Genomic DNA, 16,554 nt, shown 5'->3' with positions numbered 1-16,554 from the left:
TAAAATCTCCTTATGTTTTTTTTTTTTTTTTTTTTTGAGCACAGCTTTCCAAATAATGGACAACAAAAGTAATGATCTCAAAACATTTACACAGAGCAGAAACAATGTCATTTGTAACCTTAACAACATATTCCTCTTTGCTTTTTCTTTCGTACTATATCACAGCCGGCGGAAGAAAGGAACCGCTTTGAAGTGTCTTCATTTCATAATGAGTTTGTCTTAAGTGTTGGGAAAGTTTTCCTGGAAAGAATTGGTTTGATGTTCGTTCGCCGACTGTCTAGGCCATTGTGTTCTGCTGAGACCACAGACTGCTGGTGCGAGCATAGCCGGGTGCCTCTTGTGAAGGCACAAGAGCTCTTCCTACGCGCCTTGTTCGACCGGAAGGAGTGGAGGAGCATCTCTCGGTAGCTGCGGCCACTGAATGCATACAGGAAAGGGTTCAGCGCGGAGTTAGAATAGGCCAGGCAAAGCGAAAAGAAAGTAAAATGCGTGAGGTGCTGGTTGCTAAAAGCCTCGGTGTTGATTTGGAACGACGTCGCCAGGTTGATTGCGTGGATAGGACCCCAGCAGACCCCAAATAGAACGACTACAGTAAGTGTCATCCTTGTGACCTTCCACCTCTTCTTCCGCTGAGCCTCAGAAGCCATGCTGGCAAGGTAAAAGCTGCTCCAGACGGTACGTAGAATACGGGTATAGGAGTAAGTCATGACGACGAAGGGCAAAATGTAGAGTATCAACTTGGCGTACACTTGGTAGGCACGGAAAGCGAAGAGCCACTTCTGGCTATCCCTTTGGCCACGGACGCCACAAAACTTGGTGTTTCGCCAAGGGTCACTGTGGACCTCCATCAGCAAAGCGGCAGGAATGTGAAGGAGAAATGAAGCTGTGTGTTGTGCAATGGCAGAAACAGAAAGGATACAGTTTCTTGTAACTATGCCTTTGTTATGCGTTTCCTTACTGTCTCCTCAAAGGCAATAGAATGAAATTATTGTTAATAAAATAAGGTAGTAAAAAATACTGATACAATTAAAATGTTCGCGTAAGATAAACAAATCATAAAAAAGTGAAAATAGATATTTCAAACATATTGGATTCCAATTATAGCTCTCATGACAAGGCTCTCAGAATGGTGAATATGATATCTTTCGACAAATAAAGAAACCATTCATGTCTATACTTTGCCGTGAAGTTTGAAAAATAACCCAACTTAACCTAACATAATCTAACCACTTTCATTATGACTGATCAAAGTCAAATCAAAACTAATGTGACAAATTTCAATGTTCCTTTCTAAAAGTTGCAAAATTCACTTTTGATGGAGAGGGGAAAACCTGGATTTTTATTTCACATTCATCTAAGTATTTTCACGCAAAGACTAATGTCCCACTGGAGTTCCTCATAATGGGATAAAGAAAATGTGCCTCTGAAAAAAATCTACACTGATTTTTTAAGAATTAATAAAACAAACGTCTAGAATGTCACACAGGAGCTTTGACTCACTTTCTGTCAAAATATTGAGCAGCCTAGTGTACGTAATAACGAATAACTGATGTTATATCGTATTGAAGTACATAATGTACTTATATTCCGTCCATCTCGATAAAATGAATAGAAAAATAAACAAGTAAATATCAGAATTTGTGTGACATTTAAAGCATTTCAGTCTTTTTGTGTCCACAATCTTTCTCTTGAAGTTTGTCTCCCTCTAACGAATGAAATTTGTAAGATCGCAACTGCTGATCTGTAATTTAACAAACATGTCGGAAAAAGAAACCATGGGACTCGAACCTGTAATCTACTGCTTTTCGGGCAGCGACACTACCACCAGGCTATCCTATATGTTGGTTGCCGGCAGTGACACATTGAACTTGAAACAAATACCCAAGCTCCGAAATTCCGACATTGTCATGATTGTTATGTTAAGTTGTCCAAGGCTGACAAGGCATTAATAAATGTAAGAGAGTACTAAGTAGAGGGTTGAAGGTTGAGGTTTTGAATTTTCTTCAGTTTGTCTCCCTCTAACAAATACCCGTATATACATATATATATATATATATATATATATATATATATATATATATATATTGAAAGAAATTGGACTGAGGCGGGACGTTGCTCTCGATCTTAGTCTCCCTAATATATTTGTCAAGCTTTCGGCCCGTCATTAGGCCTTCGTGAAAGCTTGACAAATAAAAGGGAGACTAAGATCGAGAGCAACGTCCCGCCTCAGTCCAATTTCTTTCAATGTATATGCAACCAACAATGAGGTACCGCGCACGTACGGGACCCAGGGAACTATCTCTCACACTATATATATATATATATATATATATATATATATATATATATATATATATATATATATATATATATGTATATACCGGGTGTCCCAATAAAAGCGGAACGGTGGATTTTCAGTACCTTGCGTTCTAAAAGTGATATATTCTTTGACATCATTAGAAAGAACATCTTCCGCAGAAGACAATGATACCAATATCATTAAATTTGGTTCAGTACTTTTTATTCTACGCTAATTTCTGTAAATGCAGTCATTTTCAAATTTCGCCGGATTTTTGCGACTAATGAGATAATAATTTGGGTGCGACACGCGATTCATACGGCGAATATTGTGTAAGCTCGGTGATCCATGTCAACAAAAGATACAGCTTTGACATTGGGCGCGGGCCAGAAAAAAAAAGGTATATGTGTGTGTGTGTGTGTGTGTGTGTGTGTGTGTGTGCCCAATGTGAATGTATCTTTTGTTGACATGGATCAACGAGCTCACACAATTCACCGTATGGAACGCGTGTCGAACCCAAATTATTATCTCGTACGTCGCAAAAATCCAGCGAAATTTGAAAATCACTGCATTTACGAAAATTGGCGTAGAATAAAAAGTACCTAACCAAATGTAATGATTTTGGTATCATTGTCTTCTGCGGAAGATGCTCTTTCTAGTGATGTCAAAAAATATCACTTTTAGAACGCAAGGTACTGAAAATCCACCGTTCCGCTTTTTTGGGACACCCGGTATATATATGTATATATATATGTACGCACACATATAGATAAATGGTGATCAATTAAACTAATCAAGTAAAAAAAAGGCAAAAAGAAAAATATGGAGGGGAAGAGAAAATGAGAGAGACACTGACCTATCCATATGACGACGTTGATGGCGTTTGCTCTCGTTACTGTTCTGGAATGAAGGGAGTGAATTGGTCGGAGGATAACACGATACCTGTCTGCTGTCATGGCAACCAACGTAGCACACGAGGCTTGAACTGTAACCTTTTTGTGACGAGATTAAGGAAACAGAAAAAAAAAAACAACAACAACTTGATATTACAGTGAATTTTTTTGGTCGCATTCTGGTTTATGATTGGATGGAGGGAAAACGGATCTGATAGTAGAAAAATAGTTTTCTTTACCCCGGGGTAACCCAATCAGCGTTGCCACTACTGCCCTGCCATTATATATATATATATATATATATATATATATATATATATATATATATATATATATATACATATATATATGTATATATATGTCATCATCATCATTATCATCATCATCATCATCACCATCATCATCATCATCATCAAAAAACAAAACTGAAACCAAGTTCATGCTGTATTCACCAACAATTTATTTCGGCACACAATTGTATCAACACTTGAGAAAGAGCGAATTGCTCGAGAATTTGTGTACCGAAATAAATTGTTTGTGAATATAGCATGAACTTGGTTTCAGTTTTGTTTTTGATGATATTATCACGCCAACAAGTGGACAACTTACTCAATGGCTAATTGAATAGACTTTGTTCGAAAATGACCGACAAAAGACGAATGTGAAAATAGGATTGGTATATTTCAGATTTCTCGGGACGAAATTGAATAACAAATCTATTGAATTGAATGAAAAAAATATGAAAATGAAAGGGAAAACCTATATTACCCTGGTGTTACCAGGTACCCATTTATAAATCTGGGTGTAAAGGGACTTCGCTTATAAATTTCTTAGAAATGTTCCAATAATTGCAAGGCTGCCGTACTTATAAACGGACACGGAAAAGCTATGTACAGTAGTAAACTTGTTTTGGGGTCTGATAATGTTAATAGCATTACGGCAGAAAGGGTTCATGACCGGAAGCTTGCAGCCAGGGTGTTGCCAAGAAATTAGAGTTTGGGAGAGACAGAGATTCATTATATACTAGCCCAGTAGCATCGTCACCATTAGTGAATCAGTTGGGAGCTCGGCGCATCCAGATAATGGACTGGGACATTGTTGTGAAAGATTAGAACAGTCGAAGTGATGCTTTGTCGTGTATCATGTCTGTTTACAGTGAAACCTGTCCCTCGAATAGGACATAGAATGGAAGTCCCATGTGTAAGAGAGTCACAACCCACGCAAGTAAAAAAAAAAAAAAAAATCCCGCTTCATTCATTCATCGCAAAGTGCAGGGTACATAACCCGGTAAACTAGTCCGCCCCAAGTACACACTATATCAACAACATTGTCCCCATGGAAGACCAGCAGCACTATTTCAGATTCAGATTCAAGTTTATTTCGTTTCTCGACAGTAAAAAAATAACATAACATACATCACTCTTTCTTCAGTGATAAGAATCGTACCAACAAAAAACAAACAAACAAACAAACAAACAAACAATCAAAGTGAGTTTAACAGAGTAAAACAGTACTTGTATGCTTGCAGTAAAGATACATTTCAATGCCTGAAGTAAATCAAAGTAAAGTAAAGTTGAATATCAACGTACACAAGGCGAAAAACGGAGGGACCCACTGAAAAGACGAAGCTTGTAGAGTGTGGGCCCCTCAGGAGAGAAAGAATCATTGAAATTATTGGTAATAATTATCGGCATCAGGACAGCAACGAAAATATCTGAAGCAACAACAGCGAAAATAGTTGTAACAGCAGAGAAAAAAAAGAGGAAAAAATGTTTAAAAACATTGACAAAATAGAATTAGAAATGGAAGCCCATAAAGAGTCAGACAGAAAAGGAAGAAAAACACAAAATGACAACATTAACATATAAACGAACATAAAACGACACTGGGACATCGACGAGGCTAAAAAACCCGCAAAAGACAGACTACGACAGGAAGTAAGACTAGCACAACGGAGATAACGATACACGAGGGCTGGACGATGGAAAACAAAAACAAGACAGAGACAAGACCGGACGGAAAAAAAAATAACAATCCCTCATTGTATAAGCGTATAGAGTGCAGATCCCGAAGAAAAATCCATCAACTGCATGACTAACTTAACCCAAAACTTTATTCACGAACTTGGCGGTGGTCAGCTAGTACGAGCGACAATGTGTAAGCAACTATGCGGATTTTATGAAAGGGGTATCAAAATGAATAACGTGTAAAACTAATCCGATTCATGACAAATGTTATTATAAAATCGCAAAAGATAGGCTTTTAATTTTCTTTGAAATGAATACAAAGAGGGAGCTGTTTTTATATCGTGGTTCAGAGAATTCCAATAGTTTGGACCAGTGTAGATAAATGAATTTTTCCCTAAAATTGTTCGGAAAAAAGGTAAATGAAATTCATTTGAACGTCGGGTGGGATAGGAGTGAAATGATTGGTTTTTAAGGAACATTGAATCAAAAATAGATGGAAGTGAACTGTTATTAAACATGTACATAAATTGACCTAAGTTCAATAAAAACAACTCATTTATTTTTAGTAGCTTATTAGACGCAAACAGTAAATTTGTATGTGAACGTGTAGGAGAATGACAAATAATACGGAGGGCTTTTTTCTGCAGTAACAACACTCTATTCAAGAGGGTCTGATGAGTATTACCCCAAGCCAAAATTCCATAATTCAAATAAGGCAGTATCAAAGTGGAGTATAACATGAGTAATGACTTTTGAGGAATATAAAATTTCACTATGATAGTGCAGCTGAATATGGGCTATACAGTCGTCTTGTCTTGTACAGATGGAAATAAAAAAAAAAAAAACTACAAACCTTGTGAACTAATTTCGTTTTCTCACCTACGGCCCTAGAATCATGTTGCTGAAAATGCAATGTTTCATGTATAATGTGTGCAATTTCAACAAACACAATTATCTTGATGGCGGGACAGAAATAGGTCAATACAAACAGTATTGTTTCCTGTCTTCAAGCTCTCATTTATATTTTGATCGTCAGACATTCAGAATGCATTTTTCGTATCAAATTTATTAATCAATCTCACAAGTCATACGTATTAACATGCGCGATTAATATCTGCTATTTTGTCATTTTGAGGGGACATTGGGAAATCCAGATCGTTGTCGTGGAATTAAGGGAATCGTTGTTTTGTTCGCTGAAATGGAAAAAAAGATCATAATTGTCATTTGAGACAATAAACAAGCTATTAACTTCGCTATCAAAAAATCATATTCAATACCTTGCAGTATATGTTGTATAACTTACATTGCCTAATCCGCATGAGACCATGCATTGCGATACATTTTTTTTGCCCCAAATTCGGGTGCTGCTTTTCTGAAATAATGTGATTCCTGATGCGAAAAGTGTAAGACGATGGTCTTGTCTCTTTGTGTTCTCCTCAAGATTATACCAAAGTGCTGCCGCTTATTTCAGCTGAGTTGTATAAAACCGTTCAAACTAATATCATTAATGTTTTGTCGGGTTTTATTTTGCTTGTTTGTAGCTGACATGTCTTAGCTTTCTCAGCTGAACTCAAAGTGTTCGCGGAGCCATGAGTGAAAAGTTTCGTGGCTGTACCCAACAAATGTTTTGTGCCACATAATAGTCATTGTTTACTTGTTTACGACAAAAGAATATGTAAAGAAACATGATAAGATAAAAGGGAAAGTACAGATACCTGTTCCGCATCATACTGAGTTACAGACCAGTTGAACAGCAAGTGCAGTTCCGGAGTGTACTAAAAAGATCACTTGATATCAGGCGCGCCGGAAGCAGTTTTGGATTGGGGGGGCAAACATTGGAGGGGGCTCAAGATTAGACCATGCATATGTTACACAAAATACACATACACACACACACACACACACACACACACACACACACACGCACACATATCTATTATATATATATATATATATATATATATATAATTATATATATATATATATATATATATATATATATATATGTATATATATGATTTTATATATATATATATATACATATATATATATGTAAAGTGGCGTACGGTGGGTCGAAACATGGGGGGAACCATATTTTAGACGGTCTGTATGCTTGTGCGTGTGTGCGTGAGCAATAATGGGACTACAATACATTACGGAATGTGATACATTCAACAACGCAGTCATTGAGGAACATCGTAAGTTTTCCTTACATGGATTATGGAATGACGGTGTGAAACGATCGACAAATTATATACTGTCAGCAAGAGAAGGTGAATGGCATAACGATAAAATGCGAGCGAGCGAAGCGAGCGAGCTTGAAAATTTTGATATTCTACAGTTCCAAAACTGGAGTTTTAATTGTAGCTATATATTTCGCTTTGGAAATAAATGGGGGCGCATCGGGCGCAACTGCTGGCAATTATTGGCAGCAACATTAGGAGAATGGCATAACGATTCAATGCGAGCGAGCGAAGCGAGCAAGCTTGAAAATTTTGACATTCTACAGTCCCCAAACTGGGATTTGTAGCTATATCTTTCACTTTGGAAATTAATGGGGCGGCGCATCGGGCGCAACTGCTGCCAATTACTGGCAGCAACATTAGGAGAGTGGCATAACGATTCAATGCGAGCGAGCTATTGAGAATTTTGACATTTTATAGTTCAAAAACTCCCGTTTGTAGCTATATCTTTCGCTTTGGAAATTAAGGGGGGGGGGCATCGGACGCAACTGCTGGCAATTACTGGCAGCAACGTTAGGAGAGTGGCATAACGATTCAATGCGAGCGAGCGAAGCGAGCGAGCTTGACAATTTTGATATGTTACAGTCCCAAAACTCCCGTTTGTAACTATACCTTTCGCTTTGGAAATTAAGGGGGGGGGGGACATCGGGCGCAACTGCTGGCAATTACTGGCAGCAACATTAGGAGAGTGGCATAACGATTCAATGCGAGCGAGCGAAGCGAGCGAGCTTGAAAATTTTGACATTTTACAGTCCCCAAACTCCCGTTTGTAGCTATATCTATCTTTCGCTTTGGAAATTAAGGGGTGGGGGCATCGGGCGGAACTACTGGCAATTACTGTCAGCAACATTTGGAGAATGGCATAACGATTCAATGCGAGCGAGCGAAGCGAGCGAGCTTGAAAATTTTGACATTCTAGAGTCCAACAACTGCCGTCGTAGCTATGTTCTTCGCTTTAGAAATTAAGGGGGAGGCGCACCGGGCTCAACTGCTGGATGCGAGCGAGCGAAGCGAGCGAGCTTGAAAATTTTGACATTTTACAGTCAGAAAGCTGCCGTTTGTAGCCATATTTTTTCCCTTTTATTCATATATATATATACATATTCATTTTATTTTCTTTGTTTATTCATTTATTTTTATTATTATTATTATTATTATTTTTTTTTTTTGGGGGGGGGCTTTTTGGGGGGGCAAAAATGCGTTTTGCCCCCCCCCCACTTTTTGGATTGGGGGGGGGGGGGCGGCCGCCCCCCTGCCCCCCCACTTCCGGCGCCTATGCTTGATATCACACGAGCTATCCTATATACATGGATGTTCTATGAGCAGCCGGTGCGCCGGTCGCTATGCAGAAGTGCTAAAGCCCCGTCACACTATAGCGTATAAATCAGCGAATGCCTAGCGGATACCATTTTTAGGGGAAAAATTTGGCAAAGTCCAGATACGCTCGAATTCTCGAGCAAAGTGTGGTTTTCGAACGTTCGCCTAACTAATGATAATAATAATTTTGGATATAAACTCCAAATTTTATTGTCCAAGAACGGAAATTCATTTTGCCCAATTGATCGTGGGCCCGGCAGCCACTGAGCAGCGCCAGATCGACGTTGCTCTAGCCTTTTCAACTGTTGAACAGCAAACAAGGTAGCAGCAACTCCCATCTTTTAACGTCTTTTGGTATGACGCGGCCGGGGTTTGAACCCACGACTTCCCGATTGTGAGGGCAGCTGCTCTACTCACTGAGCCAACACATCGGTGTTGAGCATATTAGTCCGGGAGCCAGCGGGGGTCAGCCTAGCTGAAAAGGTTGCCAATTTTTATGTGTATAGCAATTTAGTACATATGCCCCTGAGTATGGAAATGCACGTCTGGCTGGTCATCGGTGTTGGGTGTGGCCAGGAGAGCCACAAAAAGGACCCCCCAAAATTAGGCTAGCCTAGCTGGAAAAGTAACCCCATGAAAACAACTGGAACTTGTTCGTTACACTCACAGGATAAATGAATGACCATTGCCAGACGTTTTAAGTGGTGGGGGTAGCCGCCAGACGCCCTTAAAGACCCAACTCCAGCTAGGCTAGCCTAGCTGAAAAAGTAACCTAATGAAACCCACTGGAAGTTGTTCGTTACACTTACAGGATAAATGCATGATTGCATTGCCAAACGTTTTAAGTGGTGGGGGTAGCCGCCAGACGCCCTTAAAGGCCTAACTTTTTCCAGCTCGGCTAGCCTAGCTGAAAAAGTAACCTAGTGAAACCCACTGGAACTTGTTCGTTACACTTACAGGATAAATGCATGACCATTGCCAGACGTTTTAAGTGGTGGGGGTAGCCGCCAGACGCCCTTAAAGACCCAACTTTTTCCAGCTAGGTTAGCCTAGCTGAAAAAGTAACCTAGTGAAACCAACTGGAACTTGTTCTTAACACTTACAGGATATATGCATGACGGTTGCCAGACGTTTTAAGTGGTGGGTGGGGGGGGGGGGGGGGGGTAGCCGCCAGACGCCCTCAAAGACCAAATTTTACCAGCTAGACTAGCCTAGCTGGAAAAATAACCTCCTGAAACCCACTGGAACTTATTCTTTTGATACACTCAAAGGATAATTGAATGATTGTTGCCAGACAATTTAAGTGGTGGGGGTAGCCGCCAGACGCCCCAAAGACCCAACTCTTACCAGCTAGGCTAGCCTAGCTGAAAATTAAAGTAACCCCATGAAACCCACTGGAACTTGTTCTTACACTTACAGAATATAAATGCATGACCGTTGCCAGACGCTTTAAGTGGTGGGGCGTAGCCCCCAGACGCTCTCAAAGACCCAATTTTACCAGCTATAGGCTAGCCTAGCTATAAAAGTAACCCCCTGAAACCCATTTGAACTTGTTCTTTACACTAAAAGGATGAATGAATGATTGTTGCCAAACGTTTTACGTGTTGGGCTCAGCCGCCAGACGCCCTCAAAGACCCAATTTTTCCAGCTAGGTTAGCCTACCTGAAGAGTATGATTACCTATAGTGAAACCCACATGAATTTGTGTTTAAACTCAACACATCAGGAGGTGGTTCTACCTCCCTGCTCAACAGTTGCATGAATGACCTTTGTTAGACTTTTCGAGTAGTGGGGTGAATTTAGCTGTCAGACAGCCCGGAGACACCATCTCCATGCGCGTGCACGCAAGCACACACACACACACACACACACACACACACACACACGCACACACACACACGCACACACACACACGCACACACACACACATACACAGACACCAACACAACCACAACCATCACAATCACCAGTAATGGTATGTAACGACGATGGACCCTTTCATCGCCAAGTAAAGTGGTTATATCATCGTCCTTATAGGGATATTGCCACTCTCTATTATTAAAGGGACATTCCAGACGATTGTCATAATTTCACATCATGTAAAAAATCGACAACTCCCTGTATAGATTTGTGGAATTTATCGTGGTTCTTGAGCAGAGAGAAACAATACTTTGAAAAATCTTAAACAAATGACACTGAACAAGGATGATGACATAGAAGGTTCACATATTTCAGAAATGATAGCAGTGTAATTCCATAACAATACCGCTTGCTTGCGAGTTCACCTATCTATAATCTATGCATGCCTTATTCTTTTGTTCTTCTTCCTTGAGCCCCAACTCATGCATTCTTATGGTGACTCTGTCATGTCATCATCCTTGTTCATTGCAATTTGTTCTATTTTTTTAAAATATTTTTATATTTTTACCCACGCCGATGAAAATCGGCAGGGGGTTATGTAAAGGGTTCCGTATGTTTGTTTGTTTGTTTGTTTGTTTGTTTGTTTGTTTGTTTTTTGTTTGTTTGTTTGTTTGTTTGTTTGTTTGTTTGTGTACAAGATAACAAGAGAACGGGTAAACGGATTTGCACGAAATGTTCAGGAGATGTTTGGATAATGGCAGGGAAGAATCGATTAGATTTTGGTGATAATCGGTTGACCCTTGTAAATTCTGTGTGACCTTGAAGTTTTGACCCCATGATATAGTGACCACTCCGAAAATTTCCCGTTTCTCACTTTGCGATTTTCCGCTACCATACGAACACATACACTCCCAAACGATCCGACTTCGCTGCGCAAATGTTCGTAAGAATTCCGAAATTTACGTTTAGGCCTATTTGAGGGACTATGTTCTTCTAGATTTATGAAAGTTCGTTCTCCGTCGTCACAAACTGGCCCGTATTTTGATGGTTTTTCAAATTAACATTGATTGTTTTTTTCGTTGGAGGAGCATTTGCTCGGTCAGTTGCACTGCACGATATGCGCGCTCAATGTCAATGCGTGTGCAAGGCCGCTGAAAATGCATCGCGCTGTACACTGTTGGTGCAAAATTGCATCGGGGACGTTGCGGCGCTCGTTGGTGACCGAATACTGGTGCAGTAGACATATGCATTCAACCCTTGCATTGAATAATTTCCGTAGACACTAATCATATAGGGGTAATTGCCTAGGGAGTACCAGGGAGGTGAGTCACCTCCCTGGGAGTACGTAATTACCCACGCCGATGAAAATCGGCAGGGGGTTATGTAAAGGGTTCCGTATGTTTGTTTGTTACCCACGCCGATGAAAATCGGCAGGGGGTTATGTAAAGTGTTCCGTATGTTTGTTTGTTTGTTTGTTTGTTTATTTTTTTGTTTGTTTGTTTGTTTGTTTGTGTACAAGATAACAAGAGAACGGGTAAACGGATTTGCACGAAATGTGCAGGGGATGTTTGGATAATGGCCGGAAAGAATCGATTAGATTTTGGTGATAATCGGTTGACCCTTGCAAATTCTGTGTGACCTTGAAGTTTTGACCCCATGGTATATTCTAGTAGTGACCACTCCGAAAATTTTCCGTTTCTCACTTTGCGATTTTCCGCTACCATACGAAAACATAAACTCCCAAACGATCCGACTTCGCTGCTCAAATGTTCGTAAGAATTCCGAAATTTACGTTTAGGCCTATTTGAGGGACTATGTCCTTCTAGATTTATGAAAGTTCGTTCTCCGTCGTCACAAACTGGCCCGTATTTTGATGATTTTTCAAATTAACATTGATTGTTTTTTTCGTTGGAGGAGCATTTGCTCGGTCGCAGTCACACTGCACGATATGCGCGCTCAATGTCAATGCGTGTGCAAGGCCGCTGACAATGCATCGCGCTCTACACTGTTGGTGCAAAATTGCATCGGGGACGTTGCGGCGCTCGTTAGTGACCGAATGCTGGTGCAGTAGACATAAATTTGCATTCAACCCTTGCATTGAATAATTCCCGTAGACACTAATCATAGGGGTAATTGCCTGGGGGGTACGTAAATTTTGTTTTTCTTTTGCGTTTTTGTGGATACCATCAAAGATCGTACACTCATACGACCTTTGATATCATCACACTCTCGGCTTGCTATAATCAAAATATCCCGCAAGAAAACGGCGTATTTCTCGATTTTTAGCGCTTTTTCGGCGACCCGTCGCGTAGACAATACTCTTAAAACTGGACTTAATTCGCGTGCGCTTGGAAAAGTTCCGATTCTGCACTTTTGACGGTGGAATTTGGGATATTCGATGGATTTTTGGAGGAGACTAAAGGACTTTCCCATTGTGAATGAGTGTTACCGTATGTGAAATGATGTGACTTTGCGTGTGATGCGACTGTAGAACCAAAGATCGTACACCTCAGTGTACGATCTTTGGTAGAACTCACTGGCTGGTGATAAAGCACACTGGCAATTAAGTGACCGAATTCTGGTAGATGACCGAATGCACATTATGTTTACCCCGACTTTGTACTTCAGGCGTGGGTCTGCCGCCTTTGACGGCCCCTCTCTATAGTTATTTTATATTCTTATTTTAACAAATGTAAAAATCTGAGAATCACCTGGAGGTCTCCTTTAATGGGGGAGTTTCTTGAGCGCACAGGGAAACATTTTTTTTTCCCCCTCACTGGGATATTTATTATTCTCTTTCATCTATACACATATTACAACATATTTCAAATAACATCATGCTTTTTTTTTTCGAATTCAATACAATATACATCAAGAAAAAAGGTGTCTAAAAAGACACCATTTTTTCTGAAACACTTGCAACTTATGATTATTTCTTGCGATAAATTTTTCTCTATCATAATATTCCCTTATACTATATTTACATAAATCAAAACGAGGTATTATTTTTCTTATTTTACAAACATAAATTTCATATCTCACAAGCATGGTAATACAATTCAATGCCGAATTGTTAATACCCCCAAAACCAAATAATTTATTTTCCGTCGTAAATGTTATTTCTAACCCCGTGTTAATATTAATCCATTCTCTTACTTCAACCCACAATCTATCAACATATTGACACTCACTAAAAAAATGTATTAAAGTCTCAACATTCACATTACAGAATGAACATTCACTTCTTTCAACCAATCCAATTCTATTCAACATCTTATTTGTATATAAAATTCTATTAACTATTTTAAACTGAAACCATCGTAAACTAACATCTTCCGTGCTCTTAAACGGGGCCAACGAAAAAGATTGCCATTTCTTTTCTTCAAGTTGTATCAATTGTCGCCATCTTAAAAATCCTTTACATTGATATACATTATTTCTATTCTTTAACAAAACAGCATAAATATGTGAACATCCTTTAGAATGTTTTATAACCAATTGTAAAATATCAGGTATAATTGGGAAACACAGGGAAACATGCTTTGAAATATCAATAGGGCAAGTGTTGAGACGAAATACTGTAGAAATATGAGAATATACAGTGCTGTGGTCTTGGTAGAAGAAATAGGGTATCTGTATTTGTCCTCAGTGATAACCAAAAAACTTATTTGGAAAGAATATTAGACAGCAAAAAAAGAATTGCCCAATCAAACATGTCGGGATTTTTCTCAAACATGTTCTCATTTTATATGCAGTGTAAAACAAAAACAAAAAAACAAAAAACAGGGCCGGGTACAGTATCCGGATGGAAATTGGTGGGATGGGCGTAAACCCTCAGATATTATAACATACTGACGTGAAAAAAAGGACAAAAACTACTTTCTTTCTGTGCCCTGGGGAGAAATATTCATCATTTGCATTTTGGAATCGTTGAAAATCACAACTTTTGATGAAATCGTGTCCTACAGTGTCTCTTCTTATATGAAGGCTTTTTTTAATAATTAAGTTTCTTTCCTCTATGACCATGATAAAACAAACCCCTGATGATTAAAACAAAAGACAATCAAAACTTGGTAAATGAACTCTTTGGACATTAGCAAAAGGGAATACATTAACAGTTTTTTGCAAACACTTGATACATGTCTAATACTCCATCAAGCTCATAAAAAATACAATTCTACTGCAACGAGAAATCCATTCAGTAAGACTCGTACTCGATGTACATAGCTTAAAATGCCAACTTTTTGAAAACAATGCCCCAGCTCTTAAATTTACTTTAAAATGGGAAGTAAAGCTCAACACCTTTGGCCTATGACTTTTTAGGTACCGTATCACCTTACGGTTGAGGAGATGGGTAAAGAAAAATGATTAACGAAACAAAACTTCTAGGAACATGCTTCACATGACCTCACCGTTTTCTTCTCTTAAGAAAGAAACGAAATCTGAAAATTGTTCAAGAGTGTTGTTCAACATAGTACATTGCAAAAGCAGAAAAATTCAGTGTTTTTAAGAAACATAATTCACAACAACAAGGCATTCATGTCGTGTCTAGTATTGCACGTTTTTGGTTTGGAGGGTTTGGATGCTAATATTTCAAGACAAGTTTATGCTCCGGCACTTAAATGTAAAGTAATGATCAACCTCTCTTGCCAATAAACTCAACATTTGCTGTTCTTCAGTAAAACATATGACAGGAACATATAAGAAACATGTCTAAGAATTCGTCACGTTCATATGAATAAGCTCACAGCAACAACAAAAATATCATTATATTATTATATTATATTGTTATATATTATATTATTATATCTATAAACTAATACTGCATGTACTTAGTTTCGAGGGATTAAGATTCAAAATGCTTTGACAAAAGCCCCTACGTGGCTACCAGCAATTAAACATCCTTCAACTTCTTTAGCAAATGAGCTCATGTGTATATCATCTTCTTGTCGAGAAGACGAAGATGAGTAATGATAAAATAACCAAACTATCAACTTTCCTTAACATGCTTTACATGAAATCATTATTGCCTCCTCGTAACGAAATTGAAAAAACCAGAACATCTGAAATTGTTCAAAATCGCTTCCTGATAACTATGAAAGCAAAGGAAACTTAGTGTTTGTAACCACTATGACACGTGTCTACAGATCTGTCATGCTCATAAGAAACGTAACTCACAGAAATATAATTTCATACAGTAAGTACTTGGTTTGGAGGACATTCAGATGCCAACTTTTCAAGAATAATACTCCAGCACTGACATTAACTGATGAAAAAAAAAAGGATTGTTCACCAATATTAACACTTGACAGCAATCATTAGATGATCCAAGGAGTGAATTTGGTGGTAATATAGCTCAAAAGTGTGGAAAATTATTTAAAGAACACCAGAATACTATGTCGACAGTGTTTACCAGGTGAGATACAAACATAGAACAAGTTCCAGTGGGTTTCAGGAGGTTACTTTTCCAGCCTAGGCTAGTCTAGCTGGTAAAATTGGGTCTTTGAGGGCATCTGGCGGCTACCCCCCCACTACTTAAAACGTCTGGCAACGGCCATACATCCTGTAAGTGTAAATAACAAGTTCCAGTGGGTTTCATTAGGTTATTTTTTCAGCTAGGCTAGCCTAGCTGGAAAAAGTTGGGTCTTTAAGGGCGTCTGGCGGCTACCTCCCCCCCCCCCCTCCCCCCACCACTTAAAACGTCTGGCAATGGTCATGCATTTATCCTGTAAGTGTAACGAACAAGTTCCAGTGGGTTTCATTAGGTTACTTTTTCAGCTAGGCTAGCCTATAAGCTGGAAAAAGTTGGGTCTTTGAGTGCGTCTGGCTGCTACCCCCCACCACTTAATACGTCTGGCAATGGTCATTCATTTGTCTGCCATTTTTACCCCTGCCATTTTTACCTCTGCCATTTTTACCTCTGCCATTTTTACCTCTGCCATTTTTACCCCTGCCATTTTTACCTCTGCCATTTTT

At 39.1% G+C, this 16,554-nt stretch overlaps 1 protein-coding gene across 1 annotated transcript in view; it reads right to left on the bottom strand.

Moving 5' to 3' along the window:
- Nucleotides 1-203: 203 nt before the first annotated feature.
- The window catches only part of LOC139722682 (G-protein coupled receptor 54-like), a 107,440-nt gene continuing 91,089 nt past the window's right edge, over nt 204-16,554 (bottom strand). Inside the window, exons 2-3 of the mRNA XM_071633976.1 lie at nt 3,156-3,291; nt 204-883 (exon numbers count right to left, since the gene is read on the bottom strand). Of these exons, the coding sequence (XP_071490077.1) occupies nt 204-883; nt 3,156-3,291 (816 nt within the window). The remainder of the gene's footprint in view (nt 884-3,155; nt 3,292-16,554) is intronic.

Source organism: Diadema antillarum, unplaced genomic scaffold (genome assembly GCF_040938485.1).
Source record: "Diadema antillarum isolate AM-2024a unplaced genomic scaffold, OU_Dant_1.0 scf00000170, whole genome shotgun sequence".
NCBI lineage: Eukaryota > Metazoa > Echinodermata > Echinoidea > Diadematoida > Diadematidae > Diadema > Diadema antillarum.
The sequence above is the reverse complement of the archived record's forward strand: the minus strand, read 5'-3'. Positions and strand labels throughout refer to the sequence as shown.